At 49.7% G+C, this 23,276-nt stretch overlaps 2 protein-coding genes and 1 non-coding gene across 3 annotated transcripts; 1 reads left to right on the top strand and 2 right to left on the bottom strand.

The window, feature by feature from the left end:
• The first annotated feature begins 326 nt into the window (after positions 1–326).
• On the top strand, positions 327–4,205 carry ASPHD1 (aspartate beta-hydroxylase domain containing 1). Its single transcript, XM_066383235.1, has 3 exons — positions 327–1,358; positions 2,561–2,674; positions 3,337–4,205. The coding sequence occupies exons 1-3, from the start codon at positions 488–490 to the stop codon at positions 3,444–3,446; spliced, it is 1,095 nt and encodes a 364-aa protein (XP_066239332.1). The 5' UTR covers positions 327–487; the 3' UTR covers positions 3,447–4,205.
• Positions 2,955–3,076, bottom strand: LOC136404752 (U6atac minor spliceosomal RNA). The gene has a single exon (XR_010751447.1). It is a non-coding gene; the product is annotated as a U6atac minor spliceosomal RNA (small nuclear RNA).
• KCTD13 (potassium channel tetramerization domain containing 13) lies at positions 3,728–20,555 on the bottom strand. The gene is made up of 6 exons (XM_066383236.1): positions 20,108–20,555; positions 18,207–18,376; positions 7,702–7,791; positions 7,560–7,612; positions 5,940–6,135; positions 3,728–4,507 (listed from the first exon to the last, which is right to left on the bottom strand). The coding sequence occupies exons 1-6, from the start codon at positions 20,349–20,351 to the stop codon at positions 4,271–4,273; spliced, it is 990 nt and encodes a 329-aa protein (XP_066239333.1). The 5' UTR covers positions 20,352–20,555; the 3' UTR covers positions 3,728–4,270.
• Positions 20,556–23,276: the final 2,721 nt, after the last annotated feature.

Below are 23,276 nucleotides of genomic sequence, written 5' to 3'. Positions count from 1 at the left end.
AGGAAGAGTGACGTCAGGGTGTGTGGGAGCCAAGGAAGGAACGAGTAGGGGAGAAAGAGCGAGAACGAGCGAGTGCCCGAGAGAGAACCTGCCGGGCGGGTCGAATGAGAATAGAGGGCAGGGAGGAGAGAGTCAGGGAGGAAGGAGAGAGAAGCCGCTGCAGAGGACGCCTGGTTGCAGGTCCCCAGGGCTGCGGGTCCAGGTGGGGTAGGAGCTGCAATCCGAGGAAGCTAGAAGGAAAGGGGGCGGGGGAAAGAGAGAGAGAACGCAGGGGTGGGGGTGGAGGGAGGCGAGAAGATAGGGGGAGACAGAAGGCGGGGCAAGGGGGGCAGAAGGTGAGAAAGAAAACTGAATGAAGAAGAAAGACGTAAGAGAGAGGAGAGAGAGGTAGAAGGAAAGGGAAAGGCGGGTTCAAGGTACTGGAAGGAGAGAAAGAGGGAAATACAGGTGGAGAGAAGACCTCAGAAGGAGAGAGAACAGAGTGGCAATGTGGAAGGGAGACAGCCCAGCGGGTAACCAGGGAGCCACCGCAGAGGAAGGGCTGGAGGGGCAGGGGAACTGGGGTCTGGAAGATGCCCCAGGCCTCTTGGCCATGGCCTCCCTGCCCATCATGCCCGCATGGCCATTGCCCCTGGCCTCCTCAGTCTTCACCCTGCTCCTCGGAGCCCTGACTTCCCTGTTCCTCTGGTACTGCTACCGTTTGGGCTCCCAAGACATGCAGGCCCTGGGGGCTGGGAGTCAGGCTGGGGGTGTCAGTGGTGGGCCTGGGGGGTGCTCTGAGGTCCGCAGGCCAAGCCCAGGGCGCTCTGGGGAGCCCGGGGAAAGACCTAGGACAGAAGGTCTAGTGAGCCGTCGTCTTCGGGCCTACGCCAGGCGCTATTCCTGGGCAGGGATGGGTAGGGTGAGGCGGGCGGCTCAGGGTGGCCCAGGCCCCGGGGCAGGGCCAGGCATCCTGGGCATTCAGCGCCCAGGCCTGCTTTTCCTGCCAGACCTGCCCTCGGCGCCCTTCGTGCCGCGGGACGCCCAGCGACACGATGTGGAGCTCCTGGAAAGCAGCTGCCCTGCTATTTTGCGGGACTTTGAGGCTGTGAGCTGGGATTTCTCAGGAACCACCCCTCTTCCTCGGGGCTGGTCCCCACTGCCAGCTCCTGGGTGCTACCAGCTCCTGCTGTACCAAGCAGGCCGGTGCCAACCCAACAACTGCCGCCGTTGTCCGGGGGCCTATCGGGCACTGAGGGGGCTACGGAGTTTCATGAGCGCCAACACCTTCGGCAATGCTGGCTTTTCTGTCCTCCTCCCGGGGGCCCGGCTTGAAGGCCGCTGCGGGCCCACCAATGCTCGGGTCAGATGCCATCTGGGTAAGTAGATGACACCTGCAGACAACCTCCTTGCCTCTCTTCTCTGCCACCAGAGCTTTCTGCACTGTGGCTCTGACCGTGCCTCTCCTCAGAAATCTCCCACCATAGCCTGTTGCCCATAGCAGCGGCACTTGCTGGGCTTCAGTTATTTACAAACCAGCTTCATAAGATTTGCTATAGTCATTTTCTACCTGTACTGTTTCTTCATATGGACTCCCCCCACACACACATTTTGTTTTACTTATTTTAAAGGAATCCTTATGCAACAATGATAATCAGTATTACTTGCCCTAAATAGAAAATACTCATAAATACAAATTTAAACTTTAAAAAAAAAAACCTTTAAAAAGTCTAGCTAAATAGTCTGAGACTGAAGCCTACACTCTCTTCTTTTAGAAGGGAGCAACATTATGGAAGCATCAAACTGATTGTTTTCGATTTTTAAAGATTGAAAAAAATGGGGGGGGAAAACAATTTTCTGATTAATTCCATGACCTTGTTTTGCCTAAAATTCTCTCCTGTGCTACCAGTTGGATGTATCCTCCACCTGGAAGCACACTGGCCTCAGGGTCGTGTCCAGATCCTCTCTCCTGTCTCCCATCTGTTCCCTTCCTTGCCTTCCCTCCCCCATGCTCTAAAAAGTAAAGGGCTTCTGGCTAATCCTTGCAGACACCACACTCATGCCATATTCTTAACCTAAAATGTCTTTACTTTTATCATTTTATCACCTCCCAGGAAACTCCTACTCAGCCTCCAGGACTCGTGTTTTCAAGTGTGGGATGTGTTCTTATTCCTTATCATTTGAAGTAGCTGTTCATTTTTCTTAAAGTATTCAATTGTGTGGTCCCTGAGCAAGGACAGTAATTAGTTTTATACTTTGCAGGGAAGGAAAGCCCAGCACATAGTAGATTCTTGAGTTTAATTGTCAGGAACCCAGGAGGAGGTGCCACTTCCTCCAGGAAGCCTTCCCTTTCCTCTGAAACCGAGTAGATTTTGTTTTGCGCTGCATTTCCCTGTATCTCCTAGCACTTCTTTCAGCAGCAGTTTTATAATTATACTTCGGTCACCTCCCACCTCCCAGAGGGCAAGGAGGAAGCACCTTAGAACCTGGTGTCTGAGACCCTCAGACTGCTTTTTGACTGAATGGGGTGAGCCCCTTTCACGGGGGCGGGAGTATTGGATGCCTGGGTCTCTTTCCACAGGTCTGAAGATTCCCCCTGGCTGCGAGCTGGTGGTTGGGGGTGAGCCCCAGTGCTGGGCTGAGGGACACTGTCTACTGGTCGACGACTCCTTCCTGCACACAGTGGCTCACAACGGTACTGGGGCTCCCCTTCTCTAGGAGGGATAGGGACTGAGTGAAGGGGATGAGAAGAGAGGCTGCAGACCCCACCCACTGCCTTGCTGTCCTAGCACCACCATTTTCCAGCTGTGTAACTTGCAACAAGCCATATAACTTTCCCAATCGCCCATGAAATGGAGATGCTCCCTACTTGATCAAGTGACTGAAGGATTAGATAAATTGATATAGGTGCAAAGTGGTTAGCAGCGCAAGACCCTGGGCCTGGATCACCTGGGTTCTGGTGCTACCTCTGGCCCTTATGACGGTTAGATGCCAGCAGCAGGTGACAATGCTTTAACAGCATGTATGTTGTCAGGCCTACGGGCTCCTTGCACTCTTGTCAAGGAGAGTGCTAACCCACTCTCCTTTCATACAACACACACCTCTGGCACTTACTAGGCTGTGTGACCTTGGCAAGTTACTTAACCTCTTTGTGCTCCAGTCACTTTGTTTTAAAATGAATAATTATGGTACTAACGCATAGTTTGTTTTGATGATTAAGAATTAATGCAGTAAGGGCTTAGAACACTGCATGGTACTTACTTACAAAGTGTTTGCTTTTTTGAGTATTAGGGAGTGCTCTGGCATGTAAGTACTTAGTGTCAGCTCCTGTCCTGTCTCTGTTCCCATGTACCCTAGGCTCCCCTGAAGACGGGCCTCGAGTGGTTTTCATTGTGGACCTTTGGCATCCCAACGTGGCTGGGGCTGAGCGCCAGGCCCTCGACTTTGTCTTTGCACCAGACCCTTGAAGGAAAGTGTTGCCTTCAGACATCCGGGCTGGGAGCCGCTGCACTGAGGGAGGCCTGAGTGGTGGTCGGGACCTCCTCCGCACTGCAGGGCGGGGGTGGGCTGAGGGTGGACACTGGCTGGCCAGCACTGAAATACAGATCTGAGAGCCTCTCCTCCTGCCTGACTACTTCCTGCCCGCCCCCAGCCCCAGGGCAGGGGCGGTCTTCTCCCGTCTACCTAGCTGGGTAGCTCCTTAACACAAGCCAGCTCTCTGGCCCTCACCCTGGGAATCAGCACCAGATCGTCAACTCAACTTTATTCCAATAATTTAATAGAAAATTAAAATAATAAATAATATGAAACAGTTTGAGAGGACAGCTGAGCTGGTGCAGGCCCAGGCCAGCCTAATACAAAGTTAAGGAGGTAGGAGGAATGGGACGGGAGACAGGGAGGCAAACCACCCTGCATGATGGTTGGGAGGCAGCTCAGAACGCGGCGGGTGTCACTGAGGGCTGAGGGCTGGCTGACACTTTGGCATGTACAATGGACTGAGAAGAGGAAGGGGTTCTAAACCGTTTTAAACCAGTTGGTGAGGGAGACTAGCAGGGCAAGAGCGGTGCTGAGGGAATGAACGTAGCCCTCGGAAGGAGCTGGAATGTACCACGTTATCAGCAATGAGGTGGAAACCAATGGAAAAGGTCCGAAGCAAACTGTACCATGCAATAAAGGGCCAGAAGGAAGGCCCACGACTTGGCCAGCAAAGCCGGGGCAAAGGTGTGGGAAGGGGAGGAAAAGAGAGGGACGGGGTCCAGTGGCAGGAGGAAAACAGGGAGAAAGGTCAAGATCAGTCCTTGAAGACAATCTGTTGGCCATGAGGACGCTCGTCATGGGTGATGTGGCGCCGGACATGAATCCTGCGGACACGGTGCTCTCGGTTCTCCTCATCCTCCCCTCGGCCCCCCCCACCGCCGCCAGCTACGCCCCCTGTGGCCTCCAGGAGGGCTGGGTCTGGGCCCCGGGGAGTCTCGTAGATCAGGATGTTCAGGGTCTCCTCAAAGATCCGGGCCTCTGGGAATTCCACCTGCAAAAGGCCAGCGAGCCCCAGCTCCCACCCTCTGGCCCAGCCGCACAGGGCCCCTCCCCCAGCTGCGCCCAGCCGCACACCTCCTGGTCTTCGCAGTCACGGGTTCTTGGGCCTGGACTGTCCTCTCTGCAACTTCTTTACTCAGCAAAGTCACACTGACACTCCAAGGTCCGCTCTCAAGTCGGGCACTACTTGTCTTTTCTCCTTTGCTAGCAAGGCTTATGGCATATTCTCTCATTAGACAAACACTTCCTGAATGGCTGCACTGTACCAGGTGTTCTAGACACTGGGAATACGGCAGTGAACAAAACAGACTAAGTCCCTGTCCACAGCAAGTTCACATTCTAAGGGGAGGACACGGCATCCATTTAATCAAATATAAACTGTCAGATGATGACAAATACTATGGAAAAAACCACAGCAGGAAAAGGGGTGAGGATGGTCAGAGAAGGGAGTTCAGAGAAGGCCTCACTGAGGAGATGACACTTGACCAATGGCCGCAAGAGGGGAGGGCGGGAACCGGGCGGGGAACAGAGGAAGAGCAGTCTGGGAAGAGGCAGGAGCCAGCATGAAAGCTCTGGGGCAGGAGTGGGCTCGTGTGTCACTTGGACATCAGCAGCAAGGCCAATGCAACGGCACAGAGTAGTAAAGAGAGCGGAAAGGGACGGAGCAAAGAGGTGACTGGGGGCTCCCCTTGTGTGGCTTGGGAGCACATAACTAACGTGACTCTTAAGCTGCCTTCTAACTAGTGGCCTATCTTCCCGTCTTCCCAATAACAGAGGAAGCTTCTGGGAAGCAGGGCCATTCGTTCCTGCATTCAGTAAATGTTTCCCAGCTTCGGCAGTGTGATAAGCTCTTCTGCTAGCCTCCACCAGTGCCCGAGAGACGGGAAAAAGTAGATCCAGCTCTACCTACCCTCAGGGACTAACACCTTCCTACCGAAGTCAGCCCCCTCCCCCCCTCGCCAGCCTCAGACTACAATAAACACTTTTTTTAGCTGAGAAAGAAGTAGGACCAACTTTGTCTCGGGTTGTTGGGGTAAAAATTCATGAGTGAAGGTGTCCCAAAGAGCCTGATGTTTACACAAATTCATTAGGCGGCAGGGACGAGGGAAAATAACCCCAAGGACAAGGCACAGTGTGTGCCACGCCAGGGCGCTGTGAAACAGCATGGGGCGCTCAGAGACCTGCAAGGTCTCTCGTGTATCGGGGCCACAGAAAGGTCAGAAGAGACCAGGCTGGTCTGATCATCAGAGGACAGATGGCATTACGTCATAATTTACACAGCTAACACCCTCAAACTTGGAACTCAGGCTTCTAACTCTCAGTGCTGGACTTTTCCCTGCCTGATCGGCTGAGCTGCCTCTGTCCAAGGCCCTGGTCCTGCCCATCACCACAGCCCCCCCGCCAGGCCCCAAACCCCTTCTGACCTTGGTCTGCTTCTTCTCTGTGGCATAGACAATGGAGGTGCAGCACACCTCGGCGATTTTGCGGCCCTGCCCGTAGAAAGACCAGCAGCAGATCTCGTCCCCCAGGACGTCCTTGAGGAAAAGCAGCCGCCCATGGAAACGCAGGGCCAGTTTGTCAAATAGCTCGATGTTCTTAAGTAGGTTGTCATCTGAAGTGCTGAAGACCGGGGGCCAGGAGGGCTTAGCACCACTGGCTTCCCCCTGTCCCCCAACTCAGGGCCCACTCCAAGCTCAGGGCCCACACCCCCAGCTCACGGCCCTCACACCCAGCTCAGGGCCCTTACACCCAGCACTCCCTCTGTCCCCCAGCTCAGGGCCCACACCCCCAGCTCACGGCCCTCACACCCAGCTCACGGCCCTTACACCCAGCACTCCCTCTGTCCCCCAGCTCAGGGCCCACACCCCCAGCTCACGGCCCTCACACCCAGCTCAGGGCCCTTACACCCAGCACTCCCTCTGTCCCCCAGCTCAGGGCCCACACCCCCAGCTCACGGCCCTCACACCCAGCTCAGGGCCCTTACACCCAGCACTCCCTCTGTCCCCCAGCTCAGGGCTCACACCCCCAGCTCACGGCCCTCACACCTAGCTCAGGGCCCTTACACCCAGCACTCCCTCTGTCCCCCAGCTCAGGACCCACACCCCCAGCTCACGGCCCTTACACTCAGCTCAGGGCCCTTACACCCAGCACTCCCTCTGTCCCCCAGTTCAGGGCCCACACCCCCAGCTCACGGCCCTTACACTCAGCTCAGGGCCCTTACACCCAGCACTCCCTCTGTCCCCCAGTTCAGGGCCCACACCAAGCTCAGGGCTCACACCCCCAGCTCACAGCCCTCACACCCAGCTCGGGGCCCTTACACCCAGCACTCCCTCTGTCCCCCAGCTCAGGGCCCTTACACCCAGCACTCCCTCTGTCCCCCAGCTCAGGGCCCACACCCCCAGCTCAGGGCCCACACCCCCAGCTCAGGGCCCACACCCCCAGCTCAAGGCCCACACCCCCAGCACTCTGGTCCTCCCAGGGACTTGGTGCTCAGCAGGAGCTTCTTCCCCCACGGGGCCAGGCCCAGCAGGCCACACCAAGGAAGGAGCACGTGCTGAACAAACCCCAGCACAGCGAAGGGGCTGCCGGGCAGTCTCTGGGGCAGGCTGTATCACCTGGCATCCTAGCTCCACTTTTTAACTGGGCAAAACGAGGCAAGTTACTTCACCTCTTGGTGCCTCCATTTCCTTAGCTGTAAGATGGAGGTCACAACAGCACCTCCCTCAAACAACTGCGAGGATTATGTGAGTTACTATATGTAAAGCACTTAGAGTAATGCCTATTATAAAATAAGCACTAGTCATAAGAAAATACTAGTCATTACGAGCTAGCCTCCCCAGAAGCCCAGGCGAGGTTCTGGACCATGCGGAAGCTCAGATCAGAAGCCCCACCCGCAGTGCCCAGTGGGGGAGTGGCAGAGTGGAGCTCCCGTGCCAGCAAGCCCTCGCTTCCCTCTGCGTGGCCACAGCCCTCTCCGTGAGCCAGGAGCAGGGCTGCGAGCCCGGGACCCCACCCAGGCACCTCCCTGTCCCCACAGCGGTCACCTGGTGTAGGAGTACTTGTTGTTACTGCGGTTGTGTAAGAGCTTCACCACGGGCTGTTGGGGGAGAGAGGATGGAGAAGGCTGGGGGCCAGGTGGCAGGGACAGGCCCCCAGCCTCCGCCCTACACAGCTCAGGAGCCTCACCTTGGAGGTGCTGGCCAGGAGCTGCTGCTCCTCCTGGGGAGATGTCACCATAGGGATGAGGCACAGCGGGGACAGGTTCTCCCTTTTTTGCTGGAGAAGAAGCGGAAGGCGGTTAACAGCACAACCAAGGGTCAGTCACTCACTCAAAAGCCTTCAAAAGCTGCTTGTTGCCTTTGGGGGAAAACCCGACCCGGGCTCCTTAGCTGTCCACCAGGCCCTGCAGCATCCGACGTTCCTGGTCTTGGCCCTGCCACCCTCCGCTACCTGCTGGGACTCAGCCGCCCCGATGGCCTGGCGGGCAGGCGGCTCATCCAGTTCGCGCCCACCCAGCCCTCTGGACTCATTTGTTAGCGTGGCTGGCTCCTCCACGCCGTTCAGATCTCAACTCAGACAATGCCCCTCGGAGGGTGCTTGTCCTCCTCCCTCAGCTCCCTGCCTAACCAGCGCCCTCCACTTCCTCCTCACAGTATCACTTCTCTTTCTTCAGGGCACTCAGGTCCTCACACTTTCTGCTTTCGGTCTGTTTGTTTATGGTCTGTCGCTTCCCGTCTAGGTAGTAAGTGCCTAGTATACAACAGATGCTCAGTGAGTACCTGTGGAATGAATGAACCTGGCTGGGTGGGAGGTTACAGGCAGAATCAGAACCAAGCAATGGGCTTCTGTCCTTTTCTATTTTCTAGGATCTTCAAGCCAAACTCCTCTTGCCTGACCAGGCGGTGGCGCAGTGGATAGAGTGTAGGACTGGGATGCGGAAGACCCAGCTCGAGACCCTGAGGTTGCCAGCTTGAGCGCAGGCTCATCAGCTTTGAGCCAAGTTCACCAGCTTGGACCCAAGGTCGCTGGCTCGAGCAAGGGGTTACTCAGTCTGCTGAGGGCCCGTAGTCAAGGCACATATGAGAAAGCAATCAATGGACAACTAAGGTGTTGCAACGATCTCCATTCCTGTCTGTCCCTATCTATCCCTCTCTCTGACTCTGTCTCTGTAAAAAAAACCACAAAACCTAGATGTGCAACTCTGATACAATCCAAAAGTTTTTTGAGACATGGATGAAATTTTTTCTAAAATTAATATGGAATAAAAGTCTATGGCCTGACTTGTGGTGGCACAGTAGATAAAGCGTCGACCTAGAATGCTGAGGTCGCTGGTTTAAAACCCTGGGCTTGCCTGGTCAAGGCACATATGGGAGTTGATGCTTCCTCTTCCTCCCCCCCCCCCCCCCCCCCCCCCCGCTGTCTAAAATGAAAAGTCTTTTTAAAAAGTTTTTAAAAAGTCTACCATTATTTAGGTCAATTTTATAAAAGAGCCAAGAGGGCCTGACCAGGCAGTGGCACAGTGGATAGAGCATCAGACTGGGATGCAGAGGACCCAGGTTCAAGACCCCGAGGTCACCAGCTTGAGCGCAGGCTCATCTGGTTTGAGCAAAAGCCCACCAGCTTGAACCCAAGGTTGCTGGCTCCAGCAAGGGGTTACTCGGTCTGCTGAAGGCCCACAGTCAAGGCACGTTTGAGAAGGCGATCAATGAACTAAGGTGTTGTAACGCGCAATGAAAAACTAATGATTGATGCTTCTTTTCTCTCTCCATTCCTGTTTGTCTGTCCCTGTCTATCCTCTCTCTGACTCACTCTCTGTCTCTGTAAAAAATAAATTAAAAAAAAAAAAAAGAGCCAAGAGGAATGCCCAACCCTACCTACCAGATATTAAAATACCCTACAAAGCCATAATAATGAAAACAGGGTGGTTTCGGTGCAGAAACAAACAGAAACAATGCAACACAATAGAGAGCTTCGAAACAGACTAATGAATATATGAGAACTGATATTTGCAAAGAGGACACCACACATCAGTGGGGAAAGTATAGAGTGGGTATTGCTTATTGCTGTGTAACAAATTGCTCCAAAACTTAGCAGTTTAAATCAACAATCAGCATGTCTCAGTTTCTGCGGGTCAGGAATTCAGGAGAGGTAGAGGGTGGTTCTGGCATGGCATCTCTCATGAGGTTGAAGTCAAGTCGGCTGGGCTACCGTAATCTGAAGGCAGGGCTGAGTCGGGAGGATCCGTTTCTGAGAAAGCTTGTTCATACGGCTGGAAGTTCGTGCTGGCTACTGGCTAGAAACATCTCATCCGTCATGTGGATCGCAGCAGAGTTGCTTGGGTGTCCTCATACCATGGCAGCTAGCTTCTCCAAAGCAAATAATTCCAGAGGGAGCAAGGTGGAGGCCTCAGTGTCTTTTATGACCTACTTTTGTCAGCCCTATTCAGTGTGGGAGCAAACTATACAAGAGAATGAACACTAGAAAACAATAATCATGGGGACTGCCTTGGAGGCTGACTCCCATTGCTCCAAATCCCTCCCCTATGCAAAATACACCTACCCTCCCGAGATCCCCCAAAGTGTCATTTCATTACAGCATCAACTTGATATACAGAAGCTGATCTTGTTATCTAAATCAGGGCAAGGTGGGATAAGGCTTCTTGGAGGTAGTTCCTTAACTATAGCTCCACAAGTACATTTGTTCTTGATCTGAAGACTTGTACATTAAAGAAACAAGTTGTCTGTCTATTTATTTATTTATTTATTTATTTATTTATTCACCTTAGAGGAGACGGGGGGGGGGGGGGGCAAGAAGCGTCAACTCTCATATGTGCCTTGACTGGGCAAGCCCAGGGTTTTGAACCAGCGACCTCAGTGTTCCAGGTTGATGCTTGATCCACTGCGCCACCACAGGTCAGGCTCTTTTTTTTTTAATTAAGTGAAAGGCAGGGAGGCAGAGAGACAGGTTCTCACATGCGCCCAGACTGGGATCCACTAAGCAAGCCCCTTATAGAGCAATCTGGGGAAGCTGCTCTGTTGCTCAGCAACTGCCATTTCAGCACCTGAGGCAAGGCATGGAACAAGTTCTCTCTTCCATATACCCAATACACAATAGTGGATGAAACAGGCATTAGGATACTCACTAAGACACTCTTGTTCAAAAGGGTGGGGCGGGCCCTGGCCGGTTGGCTCAGTGATAGAGCATTGGCCTGGCATGTAGATGTCCGGGGTTCAATTCCCGATCAGGGTACACAGGAAAAGCGACCATCTGCTTTTCCACCAATCCCCCTCCCCCTTCTCTATTTCCCTGCCATAGCCATGGCTCAAGTGGTTCAAGTGAGTTGGCCCCAGGCACTGAGGCTGGCTCCTGGAGCCTTCCCCTCAGGCACTGAAAATAGCTCAGTTGCCAAGCAAGGCCCCAGATGGCTATTGCCCAGTAGGTGGCTTGCCAGGTGGATCCTGGTCAGTCTGAGAGTGTGTGGGAGTCTGTCTCTGTCTCCTCTCCTCTCCCTTAAAAAAATGGGGGTGCGGTAGGGGACAGGAGAGACCTAGAAGTCACTGCTTCACATAAATTCTATAATCCAGTTGGGCAAATGCCGAGAGCCCTCTGATGCCTACTCTTGCCCCAGAATGATTCTCTGTGGCTCTTGGCTCTGCCCTGAGTTATCCTTCCTTTTCCAAGAAAGACAGCGCCTGCTTGCAGCTCCACGATTTCCTTAGCCTGCATCGTGCCTGTGGAGCTTTGGGGATCTACAGGCCTCTTCTCCTCTTATACTGTCTCTGTTCCTTTTGGTGTTTCTGCCAATAGAATTCTCTTATCAGGTGTGAGTCCTAGGGTTCACTTCATTAGACAAGAGCCACACACACAAATCTTCTTGAACTAAGCTCTTCTCTACTTTGGGCTTGTGCTGAGACTGCTGAGGGACACCTTTAAGCTTCTTAGATGCACTATTATTTGATCAAATGATTCTCTGAAGAATCTTCTTGGATATTTTTGAGGCTTTAACAAAAGATTTTACAATCAAATCCTCAGCTTCATCTTCAGACCCTGTTTTACTGAAAACACACTGTATCTGATCTTTGCCTAGAAAGCATTTACTAATTTTAATTATCATTTGTTATCTAGAAACACTGAAAATTTTCAAACCCCAAAATTCCTGGCTCCTTTTTGTTCAACTGTTTTTTCTTTAATTTACCCTCTTTTTTTCACTGTAAGAAGAAACCTGGCGGCAACTTGAACATTGTCTGGAAATCTCTTTAGCTAGGTCACCTAGTTCATCAGATATGCTTTCTACTTCCTACATTACTGCAGGACACATTGTTAAACTGCTGCTGCTACATAACAAGAATCCCCTTTGCAACAGTTTCCAGTATTTCCCTCACTGCAGCTTCCCCAAAGGTCATCAGACTGCTGCAAACTGAACTCTTTAGGTTTTTGTTAACACTCTCTTCAAAGTCCTTCCAGCGTCTGCCCCCTTCCCGGTTCTAAAGCCACTCCCACATTTAAAGTTTTTGTTATGGCAGAATCCTACTCCAGATATCAAAATCTGTTATCTATTGCTGGGTAACAGATTACTACAAGTTTATTGGCTTAAAACAATAAATATTTATTCTCTCACAGTTTCTGGAGGTTAGAAACTTGAGACTGGCTTAGCTAGGTGGTCATGGCCCACAGTCTCTCATGAAGTTGGATTCCAGATGTTGGCCAGAGCTGTAGTTACCTGAAGACCTGAACGGGCTTCAAGAATCCACTTCTGAGAGAGTTCACCCATACGACTGGGAGCTTGTGCTGGCTGTTGGCAGGAGGCTTCAGCTCCTAACCAAGCAGACCCTTCCCTAGTGCTGCCTTGAGTATCCTCACATGGCAGCTGGCTTCCCCCATGAGCAATCCAAGAGAGGGTAGAAACAGCAAAGTCTTTTATGACCTAGCTTTAAAAGTCACACGCTATCACCTTACCTGTGGTGGTGCAGTGGGTAAACCATCAGCCTGGAACGCTGATGCTTCCTGCTCTCCCCCACCCCTTCTGTCTTCTCTCTAAAATCAATAGTCTTTTTAAAAAAGTCACATGCTATCATTTCTGCCATCGCCTTTGATTATGTAGGGTAGCCCTATTCAGTGTGGGAGGGGACTAAACAGGAGCTAGAATAAGCAGGAGGCAAGAATTTTGGGCAATTTTGCTGGCCTATTTTGGACACCAATTGGCACAGATTACTTAATAGACGGCTTTGGGAGACCTAGCTCATTCTATAGAGTACAAAAAAGAGTTAAATCCCTTAGTAATTCATATTTACAACAGTGAATTCCATTTAGATTAAAGACCCGTAAATAAAAGATAACACTATAAAGCTACTAAAAAATGTAGAATGGAAAAAAACTTCTTAAACAAGATCCTAAAAGAATACACTTTTAGGGGGGAAAAAAACTACATTAAAATCAAGCATTTCTCGCCTTGACTGGTGGTGGCACAGGTTCAAAACCCTGAGGTTGCTGGCTTGAGTGTGGGCTCATCTGGCTTGAGTGTGGGATCATCAACATGATCCCAGTCACTGGCTTGAGCCGAAAGGTCACTGGCTTGAGCCCAAGGTCACCCACTTGAGCAAGGGGTAACTGGCTTGGATGTAGCCCTCACGGTCAAGGCACATATGAGAAAGCAGTCAATGAACTAAGGTGCCACAACTACGAGTTGATGCCTCCTTCTGTCTTTCTTTCTCTCTCTCTCTAAAAAAAAAGAATCTCTCTAGTTGACAATGGATGGTGTGACCTTACAAATAACCCCATGTAATAATAATGTGGAAGGGATAATAAGAGTTATAATTATTCTACAATACTAATTTATTGATTCTGATAAGGGTTATCAATGGGAGTGTGGTGAGAGGTAACTCCCATTCATAAAGTGCCAAAATGACATCACACAGATTGTTTTATAGTTGGCAACAAGGGAATGTAACCATAATAGAAGGATCACACCAACATCACCTAAGCGGCTGATTCTGAGCAACCCTAATGATAAGTCATATTAGCAATATTATGGATTTATCAAAATCAACACAATATGAAATATATAAAACTACCTAAGGTGTATTCCAACCAAAATGTTTAACATCAATCCTTTAAATCCACCATTTAGTTTATAGAAAACTCAGAATAGGATAGGTTACAAACCAAATGATATCACAAGAAATAACCAGGCAAAGAAACTGGGTCACTGTGCAGGACAACTGGTCTCTTTAGCAAATCAGCATCATGAGAAAAAAGGGACTGTTTTGGGTTGGAAGAGCCTTGAAGAACATAATAATCAAACATGATGTAATGAGCTAGATTGGGCCCTTGTTTAGATGAACCAGCTATAAAAGACACTTCTGGAATGAATGGAGAAATTTGTGTATACGCTGGATAGTAGATAAAATTTTATTGGCATGGAAAAATGGTAATTATTAACAAAAAAAGCAGATTACAAACAGCACATATAGCATGATTGTATTTTGGCAAACACACACACACACACACACACACACTCACAGACCTGGAAGGACGTTTGGTATTTTTATATTTTTAATTATCTGTTTAAATTTTTATAATATATACATACTGCTTTAAAAATAATAAATGGCATTTACAATAAAAATCAAGGATTTCCATTCAACAATAGATGCTACAGGCAGGTCACATTTTAAGAGAAAATACTGACAACATCTAAAACTGACTAAAAATTATTCTCTGAAACATGCTTCCTGAACTGGGGATCCTCTCCTGAAACTGAAAATCCAGCAAATAAACTGAGCAACTATTTTCTCAGCTCTCCTAAGGATGACTGGTAAACAATAGCACTCTAGATACATAGGAGAAAAGTATCTTTATTATGCATAATACATACGTGACAGGGTAATAGGGCTTAATTCTCCCTAGAACTAAACTATAATATGCAAGGATCTCCTGTAAAGCAACAAGGAAATTTTTCTTTTTTATTTTTTTACAGAGACAGAGACAGAGTCAGAGAGGGACAGACAGGGACAAAGAGAGATGAGAAGCACCAATCATCAGTTTTTCCTTGAGACACCTTAGTTGTTCATTGATTGCTTTCTCATATGTGCCTTGACCATGGGCCTTCAGCAGACCGAGTAACCCCTTGCTCAAGCCAGCAACCTTGGGTCCAAGCTGGTGAGCTTTGCTCAAACCTGATGAGCTCGCGCTCAAGCTGGTCACCTCAGGATCTCAAACCTGGGTCCTTCACATCCCAGTCTGATGCTCTATCCACTATGCTACTGCCTGGTCAGGCGGAAAATATTTTTCTTTAAAGTCAGTAGAGCCTGACCTGTGGTGGCGCAGTGGATCAAGCTTCGACCTGGAACGCTGAGGTCACTGGCTCAAAACCCTGGGCTTGTCCAGTCAAGGCACATATGGGAGTTGATACTTCCTGCTCCTCCCCCCCTTCTCTCTCTCTCTCTCTCTCTCTCTCTCTCTCTCTTTCTGTCTCTCTCCTCTAAAATGAATAAATAAATTAAAAAAAAATTTTTTTAAGTCAGTAGAAAATTTGGTAAAGACTACAAATAGGTGCCCTGGCCAGGTAGCTCAATTGGTTAAAGTGTCCCCACACACCAAGGTTGTTGCAAGTTCGATCCCCAGTCAGGGCACATACAAGCAACAACCAATGAATGCATAAGTAAGTGGAACAATGAATCAATGTGTCACTCGCTCTTTCTCCTTTTCTCTCTCGCTAAAATTAATAAGTAAATTAGTTAATTAAAAAAAAAAAGAATATGAGTAGGCAATTCACAGAAGGGGAAACCAAAAAGGCTAGTACATGAAAACATCTCATTAGTAATCAGAGGCACGCAAATTAAATTGAGATCGCTCTACCAATTGGACTGGCAAAATCAGAACACTGGATCGTGCCTGCCCTGTGTTGTTGAGGATACCCAGAAAGGAGATCCCTTATGCACCGCTGAGCAAGTGTCAAGTGCTACGGCCTTTTGGGAGAGTAATCGAATGATTCTGCTGAAATTCATTTGCATGTGTCCTGTGACCCAGCAATTCCACTTCCAGCTACAATCATGAGAAAGCCTGGCCCAGGACCCACAAGGGTACATGTATGAGGATGCTCACAGTGGCAGTGATTGTGGGGACAGGAAGTGAGAGGGAGCAATCTAGGTCTCCAACCTCAGGGCACTGTATAAATAAAACAGTCCAGGGAATGCATACCATAGATTCCCATGCAGCAGCAAGAAGCAAAGAACTAAATGTACATAAAGCAGCATGAATAGATCTTAGAAAATGTATTGAATTAAGAAGCAAAACATACAATCCATAACTCAATGCCATTTATGGAAATTTAAAATGCACATAAAACAATGCTTTAGCTTTTCAAAGGTACAAACATAATTCAAGCATAAGTATCAAAACATTACAATTGGAGGGGTATCTATGGGGAAAAGAAGTGGGCAGGCGATGGGAAAGGAAGCAAAAAAGAAGAAAACATTTGCATTGACCAGTGATGATTTAGTGCAGCACACTGAGACGCATGATGAACTCAGTGTTCTGTACCTAAGCCTTAAAAACAAAAACAAAAGCCTCCTACCGAACAAGCAAGCACCAGCCGAGTGGGGTGGGGATGAGAATGGCCGCAGGGACCCCTGGAGAAGAGGTAGTTGGAGCAGAGAAGGAAACACTGCACTTGGAAGTCACATAACCTGAGGCTGAATGTGAACTCTGCTGCTTACTGGCTCTTTGACCCCGATGCATCCCCAACTTCCCTCATTTTTCTTTTCAACGTCAAACAGGGGTTCGAGATGTACATATAGGCAGAGAGCAGAATCGCCCCTGACACACAGGAGTGCTTCTGAGGGTGTGGGTAATATTAACCACGAGGTTCAGCAGTGCGTGGGAGATAACATTGGATAAATGGAAAACTATAGCGTAGGAATGCACTTCCAAAATCATCCAGTTCAAATTGAAAGTGGTTACCCTTCAATGGGCCATGATATAAGTTTAATGGATCTCACAAAGCATTAAAAGGAAAGAAAGAAACAATATATCAGAGTGTATTTCACTAAAAGTATCATTTTCTTTTATTTATTTATTTATTTATTTATTTATTTATTTATTTATTTATTTATTTATTTTAGAGGAGAGAAAGAGAGAAAGGGGGGAGGAGCAGGAAGCATCAACTCCCATATGTGCCTTGACCAGGCAAGCCCAGGGTTTCGAACCGGCGACCTCAGCATTCCAGGTTGACGCTTTATCCGCTGCGCCACCACAGGTCAGGCAAAAGTATCATTTTCTAAAACTCTTATTTCAGAGCACTTTTTCCTATGGATGCAGTCAGAAAGTCTGAAAAACATGGATATAGCCCAAAGGAATTCTATACTTTTGGATTCCAAAAATAAGTATTCCCCAAGTTCATAGACACTAGTTCATAGCTGCCACTTTTTTTTTTTTTTTTGTATTTTTCTGAAATGAGAAGCAGAGAGAGATTCCCACATGTGCCCAACCAGATCCACCAGGCATGCCCACCAGGGGGTGATGCTCTGCCCATCTGGGTGTTGCTCCATTGCAACCAGAGCCATTCTAGTGCCTGAGGCAGAGGCCATGGAGCCATCCTCAGTGCCTGGGCCAACTTTGCTCCAATGGAGCCCTGGCTATGGGAGGGGAAGAGGGAGTGACAGAGAGGAAGGAGAGGGGGAGGGGTGGAGAGGCAGATGGGCACTTCTCCTGTATGCCCTGACTGGGAATCAAACCTGGGACTTCCACACATTGGGCCAACACTCTACCACTGAGCCAACCAGCCAGGGCCCATAGTTGCCACTTTTTAATACATAAAGAACATCAAAAAAAGCAACTCTTATAATCATCATTAATATTGTATCATAAAAGGACATTTTTAACATTGTAAAAAGCGGACAGAATAGAGGGCTTTATGTAAAATTCACTACATTGTACATATTTTTCTCATTTCCTTATCTTTTGGAACATGAAGACAGGATGCCAGAGGTAGGAACTGACTCACTCAAGGTCACCTAGTTAGCTGTGGTGAAGGTGACACTTAACTCATATGTCCTGGCTGTGCTTTCCAAAATCTCCTCCAAGAGCCCTAAGAGACCCACAGAAATGAAGCACAGCAGGCGGGGCTCTGGAACCCCCAACATGTTTTAATGGGAGCGGCCCTGCTTCTATGAGATTTCATTGCAAAAACCAAAAATTTTTAAGCTCCTGGGGGTGGGGTGGGGTGTTGCCTGCGAGGATAGAACCAGATCACAGAGGTCATTTTCCAGTTTAAATTTAGACTTTATTTTCTAGTGACACAAGAGAATTATTTATGATCTGATTTCTGGGCAAAGAGGAAAATATACAGATCAGCATTGTTTGGAGAATGAATCAAGTGGTAGTGTAACAACCTGTTTGGCTGGGTTGAAACAGCAAGAAGCAGAGAGAGGAGAGCAGTCACTTAACCACTGCATGAGTCTTGGCATGAGATGTTGAGGGGGCGCCTGTCTGAGGCAGCAGGGGTGCAGGAGACAGCATCTCAAATTTTCTGGGGTCATGGCTAGTCAACACTAGGCCAGAGGCAACCTCTCTAGACAGTACCCATATTTCCCTTCCATTTTGTTTTATGTCTTTATATCTAACTACCTGAACAGCTCTCCGAGGGACGCGGCACAGGGGTGAGACTCAGGAAGTGGGGGAGGGACCCTCACCTGCAGCGCCAGCTGGCAGTCCTCTACCAGGCCCTGTACCAGGTAGTAGCGGGCTTCACCTAGCAGCTCCCCCAGTTCTCTCGTGCTCTCAGGCAGTGGCACGGACCCGTCCCGAAGGTAGTTGAGGATTGTACCAAAGTGGCGGCCGCTCCGGTCAATCAGCACCCAGCCTGGTGGGGAGAGGAAGGGTAAAGGATGGCTTTGCTGGGGGCCCTGGAGCTACTACATTTTTATGAAAAAAAGATTCCAAAGCTGCAAGTCTGAATGCTTCTCTAACCTCTGCCTTATCCAAGAAAACACCACTAAAACATGTCGAGTGACTGTTCCCATAGGCCCCTTTTTAAGGAGCCAAAGACAATTAATTCCCCCCCAAGTCTGTTCTACACTGACAAGGTTCTCACCATGAGAAAGTTCTTACAGATTACCTTATTAATAAACCTCTAACCTCTTGTGTTAATTCTGACCATCTTTTTTTTTTTTTTTTGAGATTTTATTTATTGATTTTAGAGAGAGGAGAGAGAGACAGAGAGAGAGAAAGGTGGTGGTGGTGGGGAGGAACAGGAAGCATCAACTCACAGTTGCTTCAACTGGGCAAGCCCTGGGTTTTGAACCAGTGACCTCAGCATCCCAGGTCGATGCTCTCTCCACTGCATCACCACAGGTCAGGCCTGACCATCTTATTCAATTAGAAGGTCTATCCCACCCTCTAAGTTCACTACCATTTTAACCTTTACATTCTTCATAGAACTTATTACTGTCTGGGAATTACATGCCTTTTATTTACTTATTTATTTCTTTGTATGTCTACTTGCTTATAGTTCTCCCTGTCCCCACAGAAAAGTAAACTCAATTAGGCTAATCTCCTCAGATTCATTTACTAAAACAAAGTATCTCCAACACTAACTGGCACTTTACAAAGAGTTCTTTTTTTTATTTTTATTTTTTTTATTTATTTATTTTAGAGAGGAGAGGGAGAGAGAGAGGAGAAACAGAGAGAGAGAAGGGGGGGAGGAGCTGGAAGCATCAACTCCCATATGTGCCTTGACCAGGCAAGCCCAGGGTTTCGAACCCGCGACCTCAGCATTTCCAGGTCGACGCTTTATCCACTGTGCCACCACAGGTCAGGCCTACAAAGAGTTCTTGAATCAATAATCTCTTCACCTTTAGGTATTTGAAGTCTGAGCTCCACCTCCCAAAGGTTTATTTTCTGCTCTCACAATCCTTGTGAACTTCCTCTGAATTCCCCCCCCCCCAAAAAAAAACCCTTTAAGGTTCCACTTGGGCACGTGGGGCCCAAACCTGGATGCAACACTCAAAGAAGGTAAGGTTCAGGGGCCAAAGAGAATTCTCCACCAGCCACTGTGGTGTCCCTGCCAAACCCAAAGCAGCCTTCTCCTTCCACAACCTGCTTTCACAGATGGGTTCCTCGAGTGTGTCAGGGGAAACACAGAGACAGACAAGACCCTCCAACTCCCCAGGCTTGCTGTTACCAGTGCTAAGGCGGAAAAGGGAACAAAGGGCCGGGCAGCTGGAAAAAACCCGACGAAGCTTGTCTGGAAGGATGCTGTTGGCAGAAGGACCGGTTCCCAAGCTCTCTGCGCTCAGGAGTTAAGGGTGGGAGAACTGCGTGGGAGTCGCGATGATAATTCTGGGGTGACATGTTGAATCACTTACCCCAGAGCCTGGCAGAGCTGGAGAGGGGAATTGTTCATTAAGTGTAGGTTACTGCTGGGGGTAAGGGCTGGGGGAGAAGGGAGATGACGAATAAAAGGGGGAAATGAGATGGGACGTGGAGGCTGGAGGTGAGAAGAGGCCTGAGGACACCGGCGGGAGAAGAGTAGGGCGAAGGGAGCCGGCGATTTGGGGGACGGAGGGCAGCACACGCTGGGGCATCGCAGTACCTCCAGCGTCCGTGAGGACCTCCGCGCGGCCGCTGAACATGGCCTTGAGCATGGTGTCCTGTCCCGTGAGCGTGCGCAGCGTCGTGTAGTGCAGCGAGCCCCCCACGTTCAGCTTCACGTACTTGCTGTTGGGAGTCTGAGGTTTGAGACTGTCCGCGGCGGAGCTGGGCTCGAGTCCCCAAGGCTTAGGGACTTCCAGGGACAGGGCCTCGGCCGCCGCCGGGCGCGAGGCCTCGGCCGACATGCCAGGTGGTGGCGGCAGCGGCTGCCGGCGACCTTAGGCTCTCTCCGCGTCCTCCGGCCGCTCCCAAAGGCCCCGGGACCCGAGCCCTCCGGGCAGACAGCTGGACCCACACACCCACACGTCGCCGCTACCCAGCGACACTGGCCAGCAGCCCCATCGCGCCGGCACCTCCCAGAAGCGCAACCCAGCAGCTGCGCAGGCGCGTCGTGCGCCCCGACGTCGCGAGGCCGGGAGCACCGAGTGTGCGCAGTGGCGCTCGGCTGCGCAGCGGGGGCGCGCGGGCTGCGGCGGGCGCGCCGCCGCGAGAGGAGCGCTTGATTGGTTAGCACCGGAGACCAGACCTCGGAGGCTCCTGGCCGCCTGCCTGATGGGGAAAGCAATGTCCCTGTCCCGTGGTTGGGTGTCTGCTCTCAGAGCGATTCCTGGACGTGACGGGAACACTGAGGCCGAGAGCGACAGGGGATGGGGCGCGGTATCCCGTCTGCCAGCCTTCGCACCGGGTGCAGGGGAGCTGCGAACAGACAGCAAGGGAAGCTCCTAAAGGCGGCGTTGCGTCCCTATGTGCCAAGGTTGCAGGTTGAACCCCCCCATCAGGGTCCATACAAAATCAACGAATTAATGCATAAACAAACGGAACAACAAATCAATCCCCCCCCCCCTTTCTTGCTCTTGAAAAGTAAAAAAAGAAGGCTGCTAAGCCCTGGCCGGATGGCTCAGTTGGAGCATCGTCCTGATTCGTAAAAGTTGTGGGATTTATCCTCACTAAGGACACACACAGGAACAGGTCAATGTTTCTATCTCTTTCTCTCTTCCCCCCTCCCCCCTCTAAAAACATAAAAAAATATATTTTTAAAAGAATACTGTTACAAAACACAAGTCCAGCTCAATAACTTTAAAGATCAAATTGGCTTTATTCACCCACTCTTTTTTGTTTTACAGAGACAGAGAGAGAGTCAGAGAGAGGGATAGACAGGAACAGACAGACAGGAACGGAGAGAGATGAGAAGCATCAATCAGTTTTTCATTGCGACATCTCAGTTGTTCATTGATTGCTTTCTCATCTGTGCCTTGACCGTGGGGCTACAGCAGACTAAGTAACCCCTTGCTGGAGCCAGCGACCTTGGGTCCAAGCTGGTGAGCTTTGCTCAAACCAGATGAGCCCGCGCTCAAGCTGGCGACCTCCGGGTCTCGAACCTGGGTCCTCCGCATCCCAGTTCGATGCTCTATCCATTGTGCCACCACCTGGTCAGGTTATTCATCCACTCTTGAATTAGCATCCATCCCATATAGCAAACGGAAAAGGACTTCCCAAGCTATAGAAAAGAAAAGGCTTTTAAAGGCAGAAAGGGGGCGAAAAAAGGGAAAATATTAGCAAAGAATGCATTGTTTCAGGCAAGGCTGTCCTCCTAAGGGTACTGGAAGGCGATCTTTGGTTCTATGTTGACCAGTTAAGGTTACAATACTGGGATATCTTGAGGTTGCAGTTAGGTTAGGTATTAAGTCTTGGTTTGCTGATATGAGGCTTAGCACAAGTGACTTGCATTTTGGTCTTTTCTTTTTTAACAAAGGCCAAAGGGGTGTGGCCCTCCAGGGAAGGTGGCAGTAGTGCTGGGACATGCAGGGTGTGAGCAGGTAAGGTCTTCCTGGAGGGCCTCTCTGAAGAGGTGATACTGAGCTGAAGCTGAGAAGTGGCCAGGTAGAGGTGTGAGGGCAGAGAGCTCCAGGCAGAGGGAAGGGCACCTACAAAAACTAAGGCAGGAGCAAGCGTGGCATGTTTAAGGAGTAGAAAGCATGTCAGGTGGCTGGAGCAGCCGAGCAAAGGTTTTAGAATCCCAGCCAATGTCCTGAGGTTCCCAACCCTGAACAAAAGATGAAATGAAATAGAAACATGTTGTTGACCAGAAAGTGTGGTGAAAGTGTAATGTAATCATGCAGTTGAATGTCTGGCAGGGGGATTTGCTGGAGAGAAAATTAACTACAGAGTTGTATAATTGGAGGCGTGGCAGGGGGAGGTAGTGTTTTGTGACCCTGAGAACTGCTTTGTTTAAGTTCTTCTGCCCAGAATCAGGACCGTTTTCTCTGGCCCCTGATCAATGACACGTTCTGGAGAACTTGGCTACGTGGCTGCCTAGCGCCATCTTTATGGATCCTTGTGCCAACTACAACTGGGCCAATACCTGCTTCCTTAACGTTTGCTCACGATCACGCTAACTTGCACCCTTATCTCTATGACACAATTTCACTAGTGACAATTTAGAATTACAGTGATCATTTTGGGGAACTTTTGACAAGAACAGAATTGTATATTTGAGAGGTACCTCAGGACAAAAGAGGAAAAAACCCTCATGAGGAAATTGTCTTATCTGTCAAACAGAGAGATTATTTTGTTTAGCATAGGCAATATTTCACTTCTGCATGGACTGTCAAAACATCTCCAAACTGTTCCCCAGAATTCCTTTTTTCAGATGCGAAATGTTCGTTCTAAAATACCAATCTGGTCATTCATCTCCTACTGCTTACATTGTAGAGTTCAGGTTCCCTGGGTTCGTCCATAAGGCAGTCGCATGCCTCCGGCCTCTACGGAGTCTGTCATCCACCTCGGCATACGGTAGAGGAACTGCGGAGCCAGAAAGCATTGGTCCATTCCTGTTTAACAGAGTCTCGCATGGGCAGACGAACAAACAGGCAGGGAAAACCGTTTCTCAGGCAAACAAACAGCAAAATTCAGCCCTTCGCAGTGGCGGGCAGGCAATCTGCGATCCACCATCCACCATCCACCATCCGCGCTGAGGGCAAGCACTCGTAGCATTACATAGGCTATACACACGTGGCGCTGCCACTAATCAGGCAAAGTACAAGCAAGCAAGCCTAACACACATATTTTCCCAATATTAACCTTAGTCTAACTATAGACATTCTCTTGAC

Source organism: Saccopteryx leptura, chromosome 4 (genome assembly GCF_036850995.1).
Source record: "Saccopteryx leptura isolate mSacLep1 chromosome 4, mSacLep1_pri_phased_curated, whole genome shotgun sequence".
Taxonomy (NCBI): Eukaryota; Metazoa; Chordata; class Mammalia; order Chiroptera; family Emballonuridae; genus Saccopteryx; species Saccopteryx leptura.
The sequence above is the reverse complement of the archived record's forward strand: the minus strand, read 5'-3'. Positions and strand labels throughout refer to the sequence as shown.

Coding starts and splice junctions, on each gene's coding strand:
- ASPHD1 (XM_066383235.1), top strand. CDS start 488: ATGTGGAAGGGAGACAGCCCAGCGGGTAACCAGGGAGCCACCGCAGAG. Junction 1,359..2,560: donor TCGGGTCAGATGCCATCTGG/GTAAGTAGATGA, acceptor CTCTTTCCACAG/GTCTGAAGATTCCCCCTGGC. Junction 2,675..3,336: donor GCACACAGTGGCTCACAACG/GTACTGGGGCTC, acceptor CATGTACCCTAG/GCTCCCCTGAAGACGGGCCT.
- KCTD13 (XM_066383236.1), bottom strand. CDS start 20,351: ATGTCGGCCGAGGCCTCGCGCCCGGCGGCGGCCGAGGCCCTGTCCCTG. Junction 18,377..20,107: donor GGTCCTCACGGACGCTGGAG/GTACTGCGATGC, acceptor TCTCCCCACCAG/GCTGGGTGCTGATTGACCGG. Junction 7,792..18,206: donor ACTGCCAGCTGGCGCTGCAG/GTGAGGGTCCCT, acceptor CTTCTTCTCCAG/CAAAAAAGGGAGAACCTGTC.